The sequence below is a fragment of the Branchiostoma floridae genome, chromosome 14 (genome assembly GCF_000003815.2).
Source record: "Branchiostoma floridae strain S238N-H82 chromosome 14, Bfl_VNyyK, whole genome shotgun sequence".
Taxonomy (NCBI): domain Eukaryota; kingdom Metazoa; phylum Chordata; class Leptocardii; order Amphioxiformes; family Branchiostomatidae; genus Branchiostoma; species Branchiostoma floridae.
In genome coordinates this window covers 14,237,847-14,259,378 of record NC_049992.1, presented here as the reverse complement: position 1 = coordinate 14,259,378, position 21,532 = coordinate 14,237,847, and the positions used below count along the sequence as shown (strand labels likewise).

Genomic DNA, 21,532 nt, shown 5'->3' with positions numbered 1-21,532 from the left:
TGCACAAATAAGGTTTGTACGTTCCAGACAGCTGTGATATCAGATTCCTCACAAGGAATGCCGAGTGCGTCAATCACATGTGTTCTTTACACCAATCGTAGCACAGCAAAGGTGGCTTGACTTCAAATTGACCAATGGGAGTGTTTCCCGCGCTTCGCGGAGGAGTTGGCAGTTTGTTGTGTGGAAGAGGAGGACTCAAGTCGCGCGAGCGTTCCTCTCCCCGGGCCCCATCTAAAGTCCTCGGCTTTCAGTTGGACTCATCTGGAGTGGACATACGTGCTCTTACCTGAATTTCCAACCGTCGTTTGCAAGGTATGTCTGTCATTCATTGTCATGACTACTGTACTTTACATTGAGAATTTAGATACTCCTTTGACACCGTTTTTGCTTGATGGTATACAGAGAATTCAACGAATGTATTCCCTAGTATCTTACACAGCTTGCTCCCGTAATTGCTACCGTTACAATGGTACCAATGCTAAGTATTGTGACGGTATGCGATGATCGTTCGTTAAAGCTATGCTACGTAATATTTGGACAATACAAAAAGTAGATTTTCCTGCCATTTCTTTACATAGTAAGCTAAGTCTACCCTTTAGCATTGAATATCAAGGCTCAGTGAGAGAGGTTGCAACATCAGTGCATCATACAAACATGTCAGATGATGTCTCCACCTGTGATCTTCCTACATGGACCTCCATGCTTCCTAGGGAAACACGCCCACATCTGGCTTATCAGTGTCTTGTGTACCCGACTGCACAGTGGGGTGTCTGATGACAGTTGCACCAGAGTTTTTGAAAAACGTAATCTTTGCAAGATTTCTTGCAGTTTTGAAGGGAATGTAACCTCAGCTTATTGATACCCTACAAAATAGACTAAGTGCATGATTATATCCTATTTTGATGTGAAAAAAAATTGAGTGTTTGAAAAGAAGAAGATCTTCCCCTGTAGCCAGCTGGAGTGTGAAAAACTCATTAGCCCACCCCCTAGGGTGCCTACTGGAGGCCTGGAAGTTGTTACTTACAACCAGGAGGGTCTAACTTGGGGGGACACAAAGATGATTACGTAGCATACCTTTAAAAGCCTTTCCTGGATTATCTTCCCGGAATGTGGCGCATATCGTTCTGTTATGGGTGATATGTGAGTTGCACTGATCAAAGGGGCGTGTCCGTCCATGGAGTAAACACTTAAGTTTCAATGCACATCGTTTATGTACTTTTAATGGTCTATGAAAGACCTGTTTGACTAAATGGAAGGGCAGACGAGTTGTATTTGTGTTGTTGATCCAAACGCACAAGTACTAGTGTATACGTAATGCCATCAAGAAGTGCATTTAAGTCGCTATGAAACACGTCTTGCTCAAATACAGTTTATTTTGTTTTACTTCTGTCTTGTTTCAACTTGATGAAACGACAGTGATATATGAAAAGGTAGTGTTTAGGTCGCAAAATCAATCTTATACGAGAGAACATTTATGTTTCGTTATTTTGTGTGAATGTGATACTAATTGCTGTATAGACACGTTTTGCTTTTAGTCAAGCAGATGCTGTTGGTATAGTATATTGTTACGTTGTGATCATGAATTACGACTGTAACAATATAGTCTTGTGAAGTTGTGATCTATCCTTGGTCAGCTTGTGTTAGATCCACCCGTCCCTACCCCTCTAATTCTACAGTATTCATATCTAGCGGACACAGTCGGAACAAAAAAAGGACCGCATGAAATCTGGCTAGCTAAGGAATCCAGCAAAGTAGAAAGCCCAGCAAAGGTAGAAATGTGTCTTACATTTGTCAGGGTGGTCTCAGTGATGAAAAAAAAATCTTGAAAACAATGATAACAGTCTATTCATGTCGTCCGCAAAACACATCGAGAATCGGGGCGACCTGTCTGCCTTCTGCTACACGTAATTGATTTAATGAACGTCTACTGGGCTAGGCTGGGCTAGTAGTGATTTGTTTGTACCAAAATCGTTGCGATAAAAATTGAACAACTTCAAAGAAGCGAGCATGTGCACTTCCTCTGTCCAGTGTCTGTGCGATATGGGAACAGTTTGGCCTGGAATTTCGTCGTAAAATCGGGTCGAGCCCCGAGAAAAACATCTGGAAAAGCTTTGCCCATGTGGATTGAGTTTGCTCGCGAAGTACGGCCGGTAAAGGTAGGCTCGCAAAGGGTTTCGGAATATCTTGTTTACAACACGATACCGAATGAATACATGAACATGACATGGGCGGCTACGTATACAATCATCGGTTTTATCGTAAGAAGTAACATTGTTAATTAACTTCACGTTTATTCATACGTTAAGGGGGATTTTTTTCTTATAAACCTTGTTAATTTCCGTTTTTATATTAATTTTTTTTTTTGAAATGAAATTAAACGCCTATGAAACAATTGAGATATTTTGACATCATTCTTTTATTAACTTATTTGCTTCGTTTACGGTACCATTTTATCTATTTACTTCACTAAACTGATAACTTGATAGTGCTGGATCCTGTTCGTTTATCAGATTCCATGAAATGCCAGCCCAACTTGTGATTATTTGTGCAAGACGATCCTGAAATAGGATGATGCCGTGTGAAAATATCGCCTAAGTCACCCCACGCATTCTGTACATCTTTCGCGAGTACACGAAGTTTGCATGGAGTTGATTCTGTACGAAAACAAAGTCTTCCGTTTAGCTTGGCAACAAACACACACTTGTTGTTATTGACATTGTAGGCTGTCAGGTAAATATTTATGTGAACCTTCAAATGTTGTTGTTTTTCGTGATAGCCAATTCTCCACAAACTATGTAAATTTTGTTTGTATCGCAATACATAAGTAGAGGAATTAAAAATTCCTTGGAACTATGTATCATGACTTATTCATGAATTAATTCGAGAAAACTTGGAAATTTGAAGGTACGTCACTGTTTACCAGTATAAATAAAGGTGAACTGAACTGAACTGTTAGATGAAAATACTATCTACTGAGAAAACTTACGTAAAATTATATCAAAGTCTCAGTCGGAAAACCGTAATTCCTTACCAGACTTACCATTGTCGTGTACTTGGGAATTTTGAAAACTAGCAGTAGCAATTGGACTAAGAAGAGAAACTTCCCTAGTCTAGAAGATTCATGCCAAGTTTGTGTCCGTTTGTTACAGTAGCGGTTTCCGCGATAACATTTGCACAATAAGGTTGTATATTTTCAGCGTTGGCTCAAGAATACAAATGTCATGCGGCTTCTGATATAATCGTACTTCAAAGGAACCGTCAAAGGAGTCTTAACAGCTCAATGAAGGGCTTTGTGTGTCTTTCAATATCCTCAGACATGTGTTTTTACGTCGGTTTTGTTCTGCTTCAATGACCAACGACAAAGGAAAAGCTGTGGTCAAAAACAGGACAGTAAACGCGTGCTTGTTGTCTGTCAATCACTCCCTTGACCTATGACCTTGCCCTCTTAAGCTAAGAAGGAAGCAGATGGTTGAGGAACAACTTCCCCTGGTTACTAAGGTTACCAGCAGACGTGACGCTGACAATGTGGCGCTCTCAGGGACTGAGTTTGAAGGGGTGAACCGTTTAGACATTTGGGGCTGCCGTACCATTATAATGAAGGATGCACATGCTGATATCATGAGGTTAACATGTGATTGATATCTTGTCTGTCAGGACGAAATTCGAAAACCAAAGACTAAAGGGAGACTCGGAACTTCAAAATAACGAAAGATGGTTTCCACATTCATTGTCAAAAGGACAGCACATTGAAACGAAGGCTCTTAGCGAAGATGTCTTCACCAAGTATCAATGATCTAGAGGGGAAAGACATCCAATAAGTTTCATTTTTTCACTTCAACACAGTAACACTAGAGTTGTAGAATATACACCGTATCACTGAATACCCAAGAAGAGCCTCTTTCAGCTTTGACGTCCCGACTGGGAAAGTTGTTGCCATGGACACCATGTTTTCTCAGGAGATTGGTTGTGACGATAGTTCTGTTTATTTTAACTTCTATGTCATGTTTTCTTTCCACTGTAGTGTTTCAACATGCCATTCTACTTACTACATTCACTACCTCCTCCTCATCCATCTTTCAAAGTTCCATCGGTCAATGAACAGTTTAAATCAACAGTTTATGAGTGGATTTACACCAATGTACGCGTGACGTGTGTAGAAGGACCATTTCAACACGTTCTATCAGTACATCTGTAAACACTACATGGTGCTGAGAGGAAACCACTGTAATTGGGGATAGAAGCAGCGTGTGTTTCTGGTTGTGCCCGGAAATCTAGTCTGCACTAGCCTGGATACCAGACCTCAGCCCGATCTCAAAAATATCTACACGATAAATATTTTTGAGATGGGGCTGGTGTCTGGTATCCAGGCTAAGGCTGCACAAGAGTTAGACTAAAATTAGTGCACCCCAATTTGAATTTTCTGTGTGTATATGTGATGGTAGCTATTTACCTACAGAGGGAAGTTTTACCACCGTAGTACGTGTAGTCATCAATCAATGAATTCAATATATTTACAATCTTCACCACGTGAAAAATACTGTCTACTCAAGTTTTAAAAGGTAATGTTCTTCAGCTTAGCTATCAGCATTAAAGACTAAAATCTTACACTATAGCAGCAAATGCTAGGAAATGTTGCCTATTTCTTGTGTGCACAAAAGGTTTTAACGATTTTCTACAACAGTTCAGTAATATCAAGGAGGTCAAAATCCCTGGTGATAATATCCAGCACTTGATAACCTGGTTACCAGACCCCAGCCCGATCTCAAAAATATCTTTCGCCCAACACGAAAGAAATTTTTCAGGTTGGTATCCAGGCTAAGCACTGGAAGGTTCTTTTCTCACACTAAAAGATTTAAGAACGATTTCTTGCTTCCATTAGAGTCTCTGCCGTATTTACTACCGTCACCTCTGTGTGGACCTACTGTGAGCATTATGGGATAGACAGTATTTTCAATTGGTTACACAGAACACAGCAGAATGTCAAGAGTAGGCGTTTTGAGTGAGTCACTTTTCCCATCGGCCTGAATCATTTCTCAGGTTTCATGGGCTGATGCGGACACACCCACCACTAGATGTATTTGCATGGTCCACATCTTCTATCAGAGTCGTCATTGTAAAGTTTTGTAGATTTTCCACCCAAGACGAGGTTTACGAGACATTAGAAACATCCACACCATACCCCTGTCATTTCCATATGAATAGATGTCCTTAGTCGTTCTTGTCTCCCCTTCCTGATACAAAATGTAGTTAGTGGTACATCCCAGTTTGGCGGGATGATAAACATGCTACCCTGCTATCAATTTCACCGATAAAAGGAAACGTCCAAGGTTTTGCGTCTCGAGGGGTGTTGTCGGTATCCTCAGTAGATTGTAATCTTTTATATTGCTATGTTTGATCATGGTCAATGCTAAATTCATTGAAGTCTTTCTGTTGCGTGTCCTTAACTTTGAAAAAGTGTACGAAACATCAGCAATCTGACTGACTCATAAGTTAATCCATCCCTCCCCCTCCTTGTGAATTTGATCACACCCCTGTAGGTGTGATCCCTTGGCCCAACCCGTCTACTTTCCCTGGTTCTTTGGGTGTGGTCTACTTTCTCTTTTCAACTAGCACTTTTCAACAAACCGTCGTCTTGACTGGACTCTCTCCGCTACTTTCCCTCTCTCCCACTTATTCAAGTAAGTTTTATGTCTTTCTTTAACGTCTCCCTTTAATTAACGGTAAGCTGTTCAAATTGTCACAGAGATACCGACCTATTTTAAACTTGCCACGGTTGTAAACAACCCTAGACTAGTGGATGTGCGGATAAAACATCGGCTGGAACGAAAAAGATGCTAGAAATATTTCTTGTTGGTTGCGTGAAGGAAGTTTTGAAATCTTACATTTTGTTCGAGTATCTTAGTCTTTTCTCTTTCTTAGCCTAATCTGATCGCCTATGTTGCAATGACGTTGTTTATTTGTTTGAGGCACCGTATACCGTATGGGCATTCTTTTTTCGATGGGATGAAATACACGCTGATACATCTGATGTTCAGTCGTTGTTTCACTAACACAGTAACAGTTCTTAGTTTTTCGTGCATTTGGCAAGTAACGTTATACGAGTATGATCATGGAAATCGGTTTATTGTGTGATTGTGTCGTCGGGTCATCCTAGGCGTTTTATGATGATGCACGTTTCATTTATGACAACGCCCAAAGTAAGGCACGTTCTTGTCCGGGAGCTGTTAGTGTGTCAGTGTGTCATGCTCTGGCCATGCATATATGGTAACCTACGCGTGGGAATAATTGGTAGGCACTGGTTGTTTGGACTGTACATGTGTGTTTCACGGATACGTTTTATTCCTCGACTTGTCTTTCTGTACTCTTAAGATTTTGGTCTATTTGCTTGGCGTTTTAACACTACGAGAAATCGTTTAAATATCTTGGGATAATGGTTTCAAGTATATGTTCTATTCTATGCATCATCATTATATCATTATCTATGCATGGTTAAGTTACTTAGTTATGAAAATAATAATAAGACCTCACATAAGTTAACCTGCTGTGTCCTTATTCCTTTTGATTATTCGTCATAGTACCAGTTCTCTGTCCCAGTTTGTTTTTCCGAATCTATAAAATTGGTACGGACTTATGAATTGCCCCCAATGTATAACCGGCACTGTGATTGTGTGACCTAGTTTGATCACTGCTATAATTCCGTATTCCAAGACGTAAAGTCCGAAACCCAGGCTAGTCACGGGACCAGTAACACGACACAGCCAATCATTACCACAGAAACATACATAAAATTCGTACTTGAAACACGAGTGGATCGAGTTGCACTTGTGCGGAGTAAGAAATGTCCATATTCGGGGCGTTGGGCCGTGACATCTCATCTGTGTAGAGTTCAGTCGCGGCCAAGTTTATGTAAGGATTCCCTGCGTTGCCTTGGTAGTCTGGGTCTATGTAGTCCAAAGGTCGTCAGATGTCGTGCGATACGGGAAACATTATCCCAGGCACAAGCTCCCGGGACTCGAACCTTATTATTGTGCAAATCTGTCACGCTGATATTTTGGGCACTTTTGATTGTATTTTCTGTTCTGTCGGACTGTTAACGATATTGCGACTAATCATCCAATACCAATTCCTTCACAGTATAAATGTTAGGCTGGTTAGACTTTGATCAGCTTGACAATGTATAACAACTTCTTTCATTTAGTTTTTGAACACATAGTCTTACTCTGTGGGTGGTTCCACCTTGAATTAAGGTCCAACAAATTCGATGTACAGCTGTTTTTTTTCTCCAGAGAAATACTCCAATCTTCTTGAAGGTCGTCATCCTTTTCGTCACAGAAATCTGATTTCACAAATTGAAAGTTCAAGGGTCAAGCTTGCTGTTTTCCACAGATACTTTTCGCTACAAAAAGTAGTAATGATATTGATTTGACTTGGGCTATGAAGTCTAGTTCCTCCTTGGTATCTAACCTGGACCTTAATGACCCCACCCCTTGACCTTGACCTCGACCTTGATGAGTAACGCCTCGCCCCTTCCTTGCCAGCTTCCCCCGGGCACCGCCCTGTGAGATTCCGTACCCCCGGAATTCCTCCACTTTATTTCTCAAGGTCAATATCACAAAGTTTTAACGACCTGCTGGTTTGCCTGGCGGGAAAGTGCGTAGGAGTAAAGGTTCGAACATGTGAAGTTACATATCAGGAATGTTAGAGCTCTACTCCACTCTACCCTACTTTACTCTACTCTACTGATTCTCTACTCTTTCTAAGGACTAACCATAATTTAGTACGTGTACTACCAAGTTGCAAAGCTCGTCCTTCGTTGGTCTGTTACTAGTATGTTCTGTCTTTACCATGGATATTCTTTCTTTCTTTCTCTCTTTATTTCGTATTTCTGTTTCTTTTTTTATCTTTTCCTGACCTTTTCCATTTCTCTCTGTCCCGTTCTCCTTCCTCGTTGCTGACATTTTTACGTGTGAAGCACTAAGATGGACGATAGCTCAGATTCACAGTGGGTTAGACTGTTAAGATTGATTTAACCCACAAGGACTCTTACTGAGCGGTCCCTTATAATGTCAATCCGGGCGCTAACATTATGTTTTTGGCAGCCAGCCCCATCCTGACCGTTCCAGGTCAAGCTAGATGCCAGCGGCGTGCCACTGGGCCGCCAAAATTAGCTTGTTGTGTCTCATATGGCTCGCCACGGGAGGGCAGAAGGTTTAGCCGTGAACCCAGGCTGGTGGGGAAGGTTGTCTATCTTCGTTGTGTTCCTGTCCTCGCAACATTAAAAGCTACTTTTGTCCCTGCTAGTGAGCCATAAAAATTATCCCTAATGACCTCAAAACACCAACAAAAAAACAGAAAACGAAAAGGTGCAGGTGGGATATCTCGAAAATGTGAAACACAAATGTAGCACACCAATGAAAATTTATTATTTAAAGTGGAGCAAAGTGCAGTGAGACTAGATCTGTGGAAACATAATTTGACATTGAAATACACTTGCTAAAATTTTAGGGAACATTGCTTCAGAAAAGGAGGTCGGCATTGCAGTACTTTTAGGGTCCATTTAGACGCGTCCATTGGTCACCCATTCAATGATCCTGTTATGTGTGTTTATCTCTGTTGTGTGTGTTTGTCAACTAAAGCTTGTTCTTTTACCCTTCAGAAGTGAACCAAGATGGCGGTGTTGAATCGGTGTTGTTGCTGTCTGAAGATCAGAACAGGCAGTTTGGTGACAGGCATATTTTTCCTGGTCAGTATTTGTTCAACATTTTCCTACAATGAAAATTAATATCTTGTCAATATTGATTCTTAGCCCTCTAAGAAACATTCATTAACCAAGTACATTTAGTGTCAAGTCACGAGGAAAGTGTGAAGTTCAGTTCACAGGAATGTTGATATACGTATGTGTGAGTATGTGTTTTAGCACGGAATAGTAAGGTAAATATATGTTTTGTTTTTGACGCAAATATCTGTACAATAAAATCTTTGATAGATGTATGCACTTGTTGGCGTCTAACTATTTATCATATCATTACTCTCATATGCTCGTATATCTATATGTTACCCATACTAACTTTTGAAAGGTATCAGTGAAATTTTCAATGAGTGACATAGCATAATGTAATCGTTAACTAATATTGAAGATAAGAAACCTCATGTGTCTTTGTTCTCCCTTTCTTTAGGCCATCGCCATCATTGATCTGATTCTGCGCGCTGTTGGACTCGGCAATGTGCCCGGTGGTAGGTAATGTCCTTGGGAGTTTTGATGAGGAACACAATACGAAGCCTGCAAGTAGTTGTTTTACCAAGAAAATTCCCTTTCTTTTCATCAAGCACAGGAGGTTCAACGACTCAGGAAATATTATATGTATATTTGTATATGATGCTAACATTTCACTCGTTCTCAGACGTAATTATCAGAGTATTTGTAAGCTTGGGGAACTGAGACAACTTAGCTTTAGATATCATAATTCTATTCCCGATATATCGTGGGGGTAGAAATATAGTTGCTGTGTACTGTTGCCTGCTCTACAACGCTAGGTATGGAATTCCAACAGTGTGACATACCGTTGGTTGGTCTTCGAGACCTGGGGCCTCGCTTGACACAACAAGATGACCTCAAGGTCGACAAGCATTTGCCAGCCTGGAATATAAACCATCTGTGTAAACAAAGCTGTTGCACTTGCAGTTCAGTAAATAATCGCCAGAGGGCACACTACCCCTACTGCTACAATGAACTACTACAGTATTGCCTTGTATCACAGGGGAGACGATGACATTAGAATTTCACCCACTAATACATGCGTTCCAATGGGAGAGTTGAGGAAACAAATATGCAATTATCTCAAGAATAAAAAGTTCAAGCCATACAAACTTACCTTCAAATGATAGCCTACTACATCCAGTCTCGGCAAATTCCTTGGCAAGAATTTCTATACGGCTAATCTTTTGATACACCCCCCTGATTAGAGCCCTTGGATTGGCCCATTTGGCTGAAAACACCATTCTGGCGACGATACCACTATTTCAGGGGGGTGCGGAAACCCCCTCGATGGAGAAAGGTCATTTTTTACAACTAATTCTACCAGTGTAGGGTCTTTCCTACTGCAGCCACCCCCAAAATGCCCAGATTTCACATAAAATCCCACCAAGAAAGGCTTTTCAATGGTTTAAAGCCTTGTTTTTATTTGAGATCTCTCACCGTGGGCTCTAGGCGCCTGCGCTAATGCTTACGTCACCCCCACACTTTATCGGCTTTACTGTACGCTACTACCACTATTCATCTACAAAAATCCTGATCAATTATCCGAATCAAGATTTCAAGTGCAATACATTTTCGTGTACTAATGAAATATGTGTTTTGTCATCTTTTTCTTTTCTTTTCGTCTTTCAAATATCGTTTTGATTATTGACTGTGTGGACAAACCTTTAACTATGAATAATATGGAGATTTCTGTATATTCTGTTTTTAATTTTCAATTTTTTTCACCCCAGTGTTGGCTGGAGGTATTGTCTTTGACATCATCTTTGCCATCATGTGCATCCTTCTCATCGTGGGCGTGCTGAAGGTACGTCAGAACAAGATTTCAGTGTTTCCACATCAACAGTGAAGGGAAAGTTTAAAAAATCTCGTCCCCTCTGGGGACTAAAATCGCACTCCTAGCGGCCGGCATTACTGTTGCTACCACCAAGTGGAGGGGGTCATTAACCCCAACCAGCGAGAGATTGTGTAAATATAATTGGAGGCTGCTATCTCTGTGCGACCAAATATTTCCCAGAACGAATTTTGTAGAGGAAGAAATTTTTTTTGTGTGTTCTTTAATCGTTTTCATATTACTTTTATATATCCATCATTTTCTAATTATAAAATCATGGATCACACAAATCCTATTTTGGTCGCTGTACGAAAATGATCGTCAACTAGCTAGAGGGATGCATGGACGTGTTAAGTAACTTTTGCTGTGAATTGATGAGCTGTTACTTAACCAACTGTACGATGTTTATATACATATACTCGTATCTTGTATCTCGACAGGACATCAAATGGTTCTGCCTTGCCTGGGTGATATACGCCGTGGTGTATCTCATCATACTGCTCATCCTGGCCATCGTCTATACCGTCATGACTGTGGCCGAGTACATTGATGATGACGTAAGTACCGTGCGTCAAACTTCACCGGGAACCACACATCATACTTGTGTCAAATACATTTTTGCGAAAGAAAATATATCATGGGTTACAATAAAGAAAAAGAGAAAAATATACTTATGGGTGTCACATTTTCGACGATGCTAATGAATTATTTAATTAGATTTACTGATATAAGTGCCTTGTTCATTTTAAAGGGCTTTTTGGTGCATTTGTATTCTTTCCACGCGCGCTGAAAAAACGTATGATTGAAATCGGGGGATGCACCAACACATGTATATCTAGAGAGACTGACAACTGTTATGCCTTGTGTTACTGCAGAAAGGTGTGTCTCTCGGTGCCATGATTGGTGGACTCGTCATCAGCTGGTTGATCGTCACCATCGTCGTCTCCTTCATCGTAAGTAAAGCGATTTCCAAGAATATGCCTAAACAAATAAAACATTGAAAGAGAAGAATATGGTTCAGACAATGCCCCCCCCCCTTTTTAAGGTATTTTTTTAATATTTCCTGTATTCCAGGTATACTGCGTCCTGTGCGTGTACTCCCACTACCAGAACCTGCGGGACGGCATCGTTGAGGGCGACGTCACTGTCACCCGCACTGAGGTAACCAAGACATATGTGTAATCAGCCAATCACAGACACGCAAACAGGTGATTGACAGGAGGGTTGTACGGCGCGTGACACCTGTCTGGGTGAGGTGTGTGACGTGTAGTTGACATGCATGTCGGATCAGAAACGTCGTGGACTGGAGAGAACAGAGCACGGGATGGCACGTTGTTGGATTGCTCACTGTTTAGGTGTCCTGAAACACAACTGAGTTTCACTGATACAGCCTCTTGGAATAGAAACGTGTTTTGTAAAACGTGTATTGTGCACGAACTACATGCATCTATAACAATGTTTTTCAGTTGTAGATTAGGCGTGAAGATAGACATTAGGTCAAATTTCTTTTCCCTTTTTTACGGATTCCGGGTTTCCCTCGCAGTGACGTATATTATGTCTACCAAAAAAGTAACACAGTATCAGCCAGCAAGATGGTGATTCGGCACAAATACCAGGAAAAGGGTTTTCATCAATTTTTAAAGTTGGTTTTGGTACTTTGGGTAATTTTGGTACAATACACAACATATAACATTCGTAGACATAGAGCTGACACGAGTACAATCACTTGCCTACCTACATATTCTAAACATATAAGATTACAATATATCTCAGATATATTGGCTACCAACAAGGATCACTACTGAGGATACGGTATCATACATATGTTACCAACATATTACTGTGTTAAGGCCCCCTCTCACTTGACGTGCGGCACGCTTGCGGCATTGCTGCGTTCGGAAGATGCTCAACGAATTTCAGAGATAAAGAACGAATTTTCTTACTTGTTGTATATTTTGTAGTCTTTTATGTTATACTTTTACGTATTGCGCAATATTTGAATCATAAAAAATCGAAGAAAATAACAAAACAGTAACGCAGTGAACGAACGCAGCAATGCCGCAAGCGTGCCGCACGTCAAGTGAGAGGGGGCCTTTAGTGTGGCGCCCATTAGGACGTATTTCTGAACTTCAAATCTTGTTCGCTCTTGCGTTTACACTTTGTATTGCTACATGGTGCTTGCTTTGCTTTGAGCTTGTTGCCTTCTTCAGATAAAAACTGCTTTGCTTTTTATGCCTGCTTTTGTCTGTCTATCTTTCTATTTGTCTCTTCTGTTGTTGTGTGTGCCTAGTCAAATTTTGTCTATCCGCATCTTTGGCATTTGCTGCAATATGTTCTCCCCGTGTATTTGCTGCTTTTATGACAACAAATGTATCAATTGAGCAAACCTGCATAGCGCCTTGCCATTGTGCCATACTTACCCCAAGCACACCAAAGATTGGTTTTAGCTACTTAATGTAATTTCTGTGTCTCTCTTCAGGCCAAAGCTTAAGACTCCTCTCGAGTTTTGGAGTGGACGAGGTGAAGAGTTCTCAGCTCACACGAGACCTCGAGAAGTGCCTATGAAGATTTTGGTGCTAACATCAGCTTTAAAGACTTTCGCTTTAGAAATGATGATATTTTTAACTAAAGGGTCTATATCCTATTTAGGGCAGCTTTCTCTTCGCAACTTTCAAGGTTAATGTTGTGATTTTTATTATCAGCTTGTTTGTTTGTGTAAGCTTAATGCTATTAACATATGCATTAGCCGGCAAAACTAGACTGTATATTCTAACATGTACAAGTAAAAAGGTGAATTTATTATGATTGGTAATTACGTATCTTGATATAAATTGATGAGTCATTTACTCGTATCTCAATGTATCAAAATATTTCAAAACAGCTTTCGACAATTGCAAACCGATTAGATAATGGCACTATAGTGTATGTACATTAGACTATGCGATGTGTATACTATAGACATGTGTAACTGTATTGTTCGTAGTTATGTATAAAACAGTCTGTTCTCTATCCGAACACACTGCCTTTTAACCAAAGCTTAAGAAGCGAAGGCTTGAAACACTGTTGCGTTAAACCTATGCCTATTGGTTGTATTGTATTATAGTTATGATGTATTTATACGCTATTATTCATTAGAATCGTAGATAAATGATACACGTTACAAGTCGATACTCGCGGGTCAATCTTATTATATCTTACGGCTCACTGTACTCTACAGATATTATATCAGAGCTTGGTTGTCTACGTTTTGTAGCAGATCGTGGCCCTGTTCTAACAGGAATACTTAAACTTCCAATGCACTGCACAGAAGTACGGTTGTATTGTGGATATCTAACGGTACAAGTTACAATAAATGCTTTTATTGTGAGTGTTATTAACTCGTGTTTCCTTTTGCACCGTTACATACTCTAGCTTAGAGTAAAAGGCAATCTCTCGTACACAAAAGCAAATGAAAATAGACAGCTATGTTAATGCATCTATAGCTTTGGTTACCCGATGTGAATTTCTCTGACCGAAACGCACAAAGATAGACAACACAAATGTTTTCGCATTATTTCAGAAAAGCCACTCCTAGATCAATCAAAACATGTAGTTCGATGTATTAGGCAGTCGACTAGTTGAATTGAGTTAGACGAAGATCATGTTTCTGTGTGTACGTAGTGGTTATATAAACTACAAACGTTGCAAATAAAAGGACGGTTCTGTGTAGTGGTTATATAAACTACAAACGCTGCAAATAAAGAATATCTTTCTGTACTGTGGTTATATAAACTACAAACGTTGCAAATAAGACGTTTCTATACTGTGCATGTGGTTATATAAACTACAAACGCTGCAAATAAAAAAAATCTTTCTGTACTGTGGTTATATAAACTACAAACGTTGCAAATAAGACGTTTCTATACTGTGCATGTGGTTATATAAACTAAAACGCTGCAAATAAAAATGTTTCTGTACTGTGGTTATATAAACTACTTGTAAACGCTGCAAATAAAAATGTTTCTGTACAGGGGTTATATAAACTACAAACGCTGCAAATTAAAAAAATGTATGGTGGTTATGTAAACGTTGCAATTAAAATACTTGGCCTATGCATCACAGAACCGATAACGAGGGTGAAGAGGTCACAAGAATATAAGACGATGAAGTGGTTGCCGATGTCGTGACGGCATTAAAAGTACTTTGAAGACAAAAGAACCTGTCATTATCTGGATTGCTCGGGTGCGCAGGGCTAACAGGTTCGTGATCTGAACAAAATCTATTCAGAGGCAGAATTTCATTCAATGCAAGATAGTAGTTGCTCAAGCAACAGGCTAGATTTTGAAAGGAAAGTTCAGACGTTTCTGGTACCATCCTCTGCCTTTCGTCAGTGACAACAACCGAACACGAACTGTAGATCAACAGTTATTAAATCAAAACTTTGAATTGACATAAAAATGCCTTCCTAATAATTTTTTTAGTTTTCAGAACCCCCTGTCAACAGCACTATTCGTAAGGAGGCCTATGAAATACAATGGTTCAAAACATGAGCATTTTGATTTGACACTTCTTAAAGTTCGGTGCCTTGTCCGACAGACCGTGCGTCAGTGTGACGTTTCCCATTTGTGTTTTCACAGCTCAAACGTTAACACTGCATACACGGATACAGAAGCCATTGTTTTGATATGGATTCTCAGGCTTGGTACATACAGGCTAGGCTGATGTCATAACCGATGGAAACTTGCCGTCCATACATCCTTACCATCGTCTAACGAATGCCTTTATTCAGTTAAACATACGTGTTTCTGAATGTGATGTTTCCACGAATTCAAAATGAGATATCTGTAACGTTATAAGGATATGACCTACATGTACGTCTTTGTACTGAATAACGCTGTTGCAATGACTGACACGGTTCCGGGCATTCACGTCCGGTCGAATCTGTAATGTCTAAGCAAGTTAATAGCTGGCCAATGACCTCAGGGCAACAAGAAGTTAGATGCATATGGCTTTAATTCTTAATGTGTGTAATCCATGTCAGTATAGACATATACGTCCAGGTGGTTAATGAGATTGCTTTGTAATTAGCTCAACATTAAAATTACACGTCATGGTTGACATGCTGTCAATGAATAAGGACGAGGGGTCTGAGCTGTCTGGTTGAATTCAACACGCTTAAGCAGTAGTACTCTCAGAAAGCCGACATACTATACGGAGTTAAAGCTAGATTGTGCGCTGACGTCAGTGCTAATGCTACTGACATACTGTTTAAGCTTTGGGGAAAAAGTTAATGTAAAGAGACAGTAGTGGTGTAAATTATTCTGTGGCGATGTTCCATTTGTCATAGAAATAATTTCATCTCCTGTTAAATTTAAAGTTAAAGTTACCTTTACATATGTGCAGATGCTTTTGGGGTGGCGCCCATCTCCATTTCGAGTAGCCCTTGGGCCACACATGTGCAAGCCACTACAGCAGGGGGCTGGTCCGCTGGTAGTGATGTGTGTTTAACTTCCATACTCTTTCTCTTTAGTGCTGAGTGCTAAGCAGAGAAAGCAGCATGTACCATTTTTAAAGTCTTTGGTATGACCCGGCCGGGGTTCGAACTCACGACCTACCGAATGCAAGGCGAGCACTCTAACCACTAGGCCATTGCACCGGCACCTGTTAAATGCAACCGTTAAATTTCGATTTTACATAGATCATGCATTGCACCTTCCATCACTTTCAGCAAATATCTACCTTGCCATTTTCCTTTATTTACGAAAGGTCATCGCATGCGCAAAACGACTCGAAATTCACTTAAGAGGAAGAGGAATGGTTACTCCTTTTTCTACGAGAGGTAAGAATCATGACGATCTTGTGATTCTTTCAGAAACCTTCTATTCTTAATTGAATACGTCTGTAGACACTATGGGATGAAGGGACATAGCGATGTTGAAACATTTTCTGGCAACGTCGTGAAATGCACGCAGTAGTATGAAATAATGCTCAATCTCAACATTTACCCATAACGTTCATCTGGTGAATCTATTACGTTAAAATGATATTTCAACATGCGTGTTGAATCCGATATTACGCTCAGTGGCATTTCATGTGTACCGATCGAGGGTAGCGATGATTAAATGGTCTATCGAATTATCAATGTGCCCCTATAGATTAGGTTGTCAAAACACGCTGCCGTGTGATAACATACACGCTAGTATTTGGTACCAATGAACAACAACATTGTAAACATTTTGCCCATTGCGTACATAGAACTGTGTACTGCTGTCACCTGGCCCGACACACTCCAAAAGGCTTAAAAATTTGCGTCTTTGTAAGCAATTTACTTGCGTCCAGTGGTGCTGTTTGGGGTCATTACCGCGCGCAGAATACGTGCGGCATCGTCCCTTAGTTTATGTACGGTTCTGAGCTCGGGCTGCAAAGCTAAGGTGAGATAGTCGGTACCCGGCAGGACGTGAGCTGGTAAAAGAAAGCAATGGCGGCGCTTTCTTGCTGATGCGAATGTTGCTAGGTCTATAATCCAACGGTAGCGTTTGCAGCCTGACTTCAGAGATACCGTCCGTCTTGGCGAGCGCGACAGGTTTTTCAAGGGACAAGTTATGAGCCGTCTGGTATGGTCAGACAAATATAGTTTGAATTGATAACCATGGTATCTATATGAGGTGTGGCTGAATCGACTGGTCACGTCCTCAGTTATCTCGAGCGTGGGTCGGTGCGACGTCTGTGGAGGAATAAGACATCGGAGGAGAGGAGAGAGCCATCTTCTGCATCGACATGCCGATCATCAACACGTGCTGCTGCTGCTGCAGCCTGAAAGCTGGATGCATCGCCACGGCGGCCATCTTTCTGGTTGGTATATCTAGCTACTGTTATTCTTACCTCCAATGGCTTGTCACCATATCAATAGTGTGTTAATGTTTAGTAGTACCTCTATGTGTGCAGCATTATGGCTTTCTCTTCATATGTATATTATACAAAATTAATGTTATATCGGATTTCGCCATTTTACCTGCCATTGAACAAGAGTATTTCAGTAGAGACAGACGTGTATAGGCTTTTAGAAGGGGCTATGTGGGTTTTGATCCATTTTTCTCATGGAACTGCTCGGGGTGAAGGGAAGGTCTAATGTACTTCACCTTCATTGAGGAGTTGTGTAAAACTTGCATCCAATCTGCATGTCTGGTGGGATATTTTATCCGGTTGACCAATTTCGATCCACAGACCAATTCCCAACCTCCTAATTTCATACTTACCTGGATGTATTGGGCCCTCCTTTCCTAATACCCATTAGACATTCAGAGAACGTCTAAAACATACTTGCTATGCCTCCCAGCAGACGTATGTAACCTTGCATTGACGTAGAGAGAGGCGTTATGGCGCCAGGAGCCCGATAGGCAGCTCATCCTGCCGAATAGTGAGGAATTGCGGAAAGGACAGAAGTAAATAGATTCTCCCAGATAAAGCAAAGCAGTTCAGACGTGAAGACGTCGAGGGTGCTAAAATGCGTGCGTGGGAGATTTTTGCACTCCCATGGGAAACATAAAACGTACGCGAGCTTAAAGCACAGAACGAGACCTGCATTTCAAACCGTTTCTATCAGAGGAATGCAACTCTCGTAGAATAACAATCCGTTCTGTAAAACCAAATGATAGAAATACCAACACTGTGGTGAATATATTCGCCAATGAGCTCGAAAGCTATGTATCTGTTATCAGGGTACAGAATAGGACACTGATGAGGATATACTTGTTGTTTAATTTGCAGTGACACCACTTAATTGTTACTATAATACATTGCATTTGCATAATATGATAGTACTACGTACATCCATGGATGATCCATAAATTTGTTAACCCATTCATGCTCCATAGATATGTGATAATGTGAATAATATAAAAAGATACAGATACAATATAACTGTATTTCCATATGTTTCTCCAGATCGTCAGTGGGGTAGATCTGGCGGTACGGTTTGCCACAACAGGCATGCTCGGGCATGAAGACGGTAAGAATAGTGCTAGGCATGAGAGGACACCGCACCCCCCCCCCCCCCATCCAAACATAACAATTCAAACAACTAAATCTCAGACTTAAACTACCACAGAAACATTCACACATACTAAACAGGTACTTCTTTCCCTGTATGTCCTTTGCAGATTGCGTTTCCCTGTCCCTGGTGCTGATTGTGTTTCCCTGCTAATGACAGATTTCCTAGTCCCCGGTGCTGTCTCTGTTCCCTGTCCTTGACTCTGAATGTGCCCCGCTGTCCTTGGTGCTGACTTCGTTTCCCTGTCCCTGGTACTGACAGTCTTCCCTGTCCCTAGTACTTACTGTGTCCCCTGCCCTTCTCTCTGAATGTGCCCCGTTGTCCTTTGAGCTGCTTGTGTTTCCATGTACCTGGTACTGACTGTGCTTTCCTATCCTTGGTGCTGACTTCGTTTCCCTGTCCCTGGTACTGACAGTTTTCCCCGTTCCTAGTGCTTACTGTGTTCCCTGCCCTTGACTCTGAATGTGCCCCGTTGTCCTTTGAGCTGACTTCGTTTCCCTGTCCCTGGTACTGACTGTGCTTTCCTGTCCTTGGTGCTGACTTCGTTTCCCTGTCCCTGGTACTGACAGTTTTCCCCGCCCCTAATGCTTACTGTGTTCCCTGTCCTTGACTCTGAATGTGTCCCGCTATCCTTGGTGCTGACTGTGTTTCCCTGTCCTTGGTGCTGACTTCGTTTCCCTGTCCCTGGTATAGACAGTTTTCCATGTTCCTAGTGCTTACTGTGTTCCCTGCCCTTGTCTCTGAATGTGCCTGATGTCCTTGGTTCTAACAGTGTTCCCCTGTCCTTGGTGCTAAATGTGTTTCCCTGTCCTTGGTGCTGACTTCGTTTCCCTGTCCCTGATACAGACAGTTTCCCTGTCCCTAGTGCTTACTGTGTTCCCTACCCTTGTCTCTGAATGTGCCTGATGTCCTTGGTTCTAACAGTGTTCCCCTGTCCTTGGTGCTGACTGTGTTTCCCTGTCCCTGGTATAGACAGTTTTCCCTGTCCCTAGTGCTTACTGTGTTCCCTGCCCTTGTCTCTGAATGTGCCCCGCTGTCCTTTGAGCTGCTTGTGTTTCACTGTCCTTGGTGCTGACCGTGTTTCCCTGCCCCTGGTATAGACAGTTTTTCCTGTCCCTAGTACTTACTGTGTTCCCTGTCCTTGTCTCTGAATGTGCCTGATGTCCTTGGTTCTAACAGTATTTCCCTGTCCTTGGTGCTGACTTCGTTTCCCTGTCTAACAGTGTTCCCCTGTTTCTGGTGTCGCCCCCCCTTCCCTGTCCCCAGTTTTGACAGTGTTACCCTATCCCCGAGTATGTTCCATGTCCCTTGTGATGAATGTGTTTACCTGTCGTTCTATGGGATAGGAAGCTAAGCATGATCAATGTACAGTTCTAAGAGAAAGACATAGATGTACATCATTCCATGGCTCGACTTAAAAATCATTCCCACCAGGGTAAATGACAAACCCGTATAAAACCACATCGGAAATTCTGGTTTGATCTGAACCACATTATGGTTGGTTTCCTGTCAGCTCGTTGGAAAAATGCCATATTGCCTACAAGTGGTCATTTTACTCTGTGTCAAGGACATTCATACATAAACACACACCATTCTTAACGTCATCGGAGAATCAAAGTCGCCCCGTGTTATACTCGTTCGGACACGTTCCGTGTTGTCCTGTCTTTTCTCTACATATTGGAACTATGAAGTTTTGTAAGAATGGTTTGATTTGAATGTATTCACTCTTAGATTATCACTGTGAGACTAGCAATTTAGTTGTAACTGCCATACTAGTGCTGCTGACACAATCAGAGCAACTGCCTTGGTTTAAACTTACGTTGATCTGTGAGCCCTTTAAAGTATCCAACATTTGGTCAACAAACCGATTTCTTGGAAGGTTACCCAAATCGTGGGGGGGGGGGGGGTCACGTCACACCAGATCATTTTATTACAGTCCTGGTGCATGTTGATTCACCACAGGAGATCAAAAGACATTCTTGTCGTTAATTGTGTAGTTTGGGCATGGGGAGGGCTAGTGCATGGGGAGGGCTAGTGCTATATTTTCCAACCATCGATGTGGGCGCTAATGTATCTATAAATCAATATACATAATAGTTGAAGATCAATCGAAAATTTGGGCATAATTTTGTTTGCCTGTTGGTTTTGAATCATTTCTACTGCTAATATCAAACCCTTAAAACTTGAAGATTAGCATTTAGGGCTGCATTTTCGTGACTTCATTCGATGCTATAGTGACTTATATGGCTTCAAAGATAGATATGTTAGGAATAAAGAAAATTTCCACCAACACAGATAAATCAACAAATATGTAAGTAGTGATAATTCTAAACCGTGACTAAGCTATAAGCTAAGCTAAGTTTGTTTGATATTCATTGACATGACAAGAAATAGTGGTGTCTTACGAAAGTTTTTACATCTTACAGCACTGGGTTCACCCGAAGAGGGCGGTGGAGGAACGAAACCATCACAGTGTTTACAGCAGAAGTCCCAAACTGATGAGAGAACAGATGATCAATGCCAGGGCGAGGCCTACATGGTGGAGGGTACGGGCAAGAGTTCATTCCGCATTATTCACGTTTTCTTTAGCCAGAAAAACTTTTAATACAACACTAACCTGTTTTCAATGATGTATTATGTAAAACAATTTACATTTTCTAGTTTGAAACACGCTTAGCTGGATTGAACATAAAAACACGATTCAGCAACCAAGTTTATAAAAAATATGTTGTCATTCTGCGTTTTCGTAGGAAATCTTTCATCACCCCCGCTCCCCAGATCATGAATACGAGGGGCGTTCAATAAGTAATAACTCTGACTCATTTCCCATAGCAGAAGATTAATAAAACTTGGCACAGTTATTAGTCTTTCTCTTCATAGGAACCACCCAGAGTTATGCATTTCTCCCATCGTT

At 41.2% G+C, this 21,532-nt stretch overlaps 2 protein-coding genes across 5 annotated transcripts in view; both read left to right on the top strand.

The window, feature by feature from the left end:
* The first annotated feature begins 140 nt into the window (after positions 1-140).
* Positions 141-13,966, top strand: LOC118430735 (lysosomal-associated transmembrane protein 4B-like). 4 transcript variants are annotated; one of them, XM_035841742.1, is made up of 8 exons: positions 141-312; positions 8,657-8,743; positions 9,177-9,234; positions 10,489-10,562; positions 11,030-11,146; positions 11,465-11,542; positions 11,664-11,750; positions 13,069-13,966. In XM_035841742.1, the coding sequence occupies exons 2-8, from the start codon at positions 8,669-8,671 to the stop codon at positions 13,078-13,080; spliced, it is 501 nt and encodes a 166-aa protein (XP_035697635.1). In that variant the 5' UTR covers positions 141-312; positions 8,657-8,668; the 3' UTR covers positions 13,081-13,966. The 4 variants fall into 4 exon arrangements, with proteins under 4 accessions (XP_035697635.1, XP_035697633.1, XP_035697634.1 ...); XM_035841740.1 differs by having other exon boundaries at positions 11,664-11,797; XM_035841741.1 differs by lacking the exon at positions 141-312 and adding an exon at positions 5,536-5,678 and having other exon boundaries at positions 11,664-11,797.
* A 2,906-nt stretch (positions 13,967-16,872) lies between these two features.
* The window catches only part of LOC118431186, an 8,976-nt gene continuing 4,316 nt past the window's right edge, over positions 16,873-21,532 (top strand). The window contains exons 1-3 of the mRNA XM_035842304.1: positions 16,873-17,420; positions 18,513-18,576; positions 21,045-21,164. Coding sequence (XP_035698197.1) covers positions 17,346-17,420; positions 18,513-18,576; positions 21,045-21,164 — 259 coding nt within the window. The 5' untranslated portion in view covers positions 16,873-17,345. The remainder of the gene's footprint in view (positions 17,421-18,512; positions 18,577-21,044; positions 21,165-21,532) is intronic.

Coding starts and splice junctions, on each gene's coding strand:
- LOC118430735 (XM_035841740.1), top strand. CDS start 8,669: ATGGCGGTGTTGAATCGGTGTTGTTGCTGTCTGAAGATCAGAACAGGC. Junction 9,235..10,488: donor ACTCGGCAATGTGCCCGGTG/GTAGGTAATGTC, acceptor TTTTCACCCCAG/TGTTGGCTGGAGGTATTGTC. Junction 10,563..11,029: donor TCATCGTGGGCGTGCTGAAG/GTACGTCAGAAC, acceptor GTATCTCGACAG/GACATCAAATGGTTCTGCCT.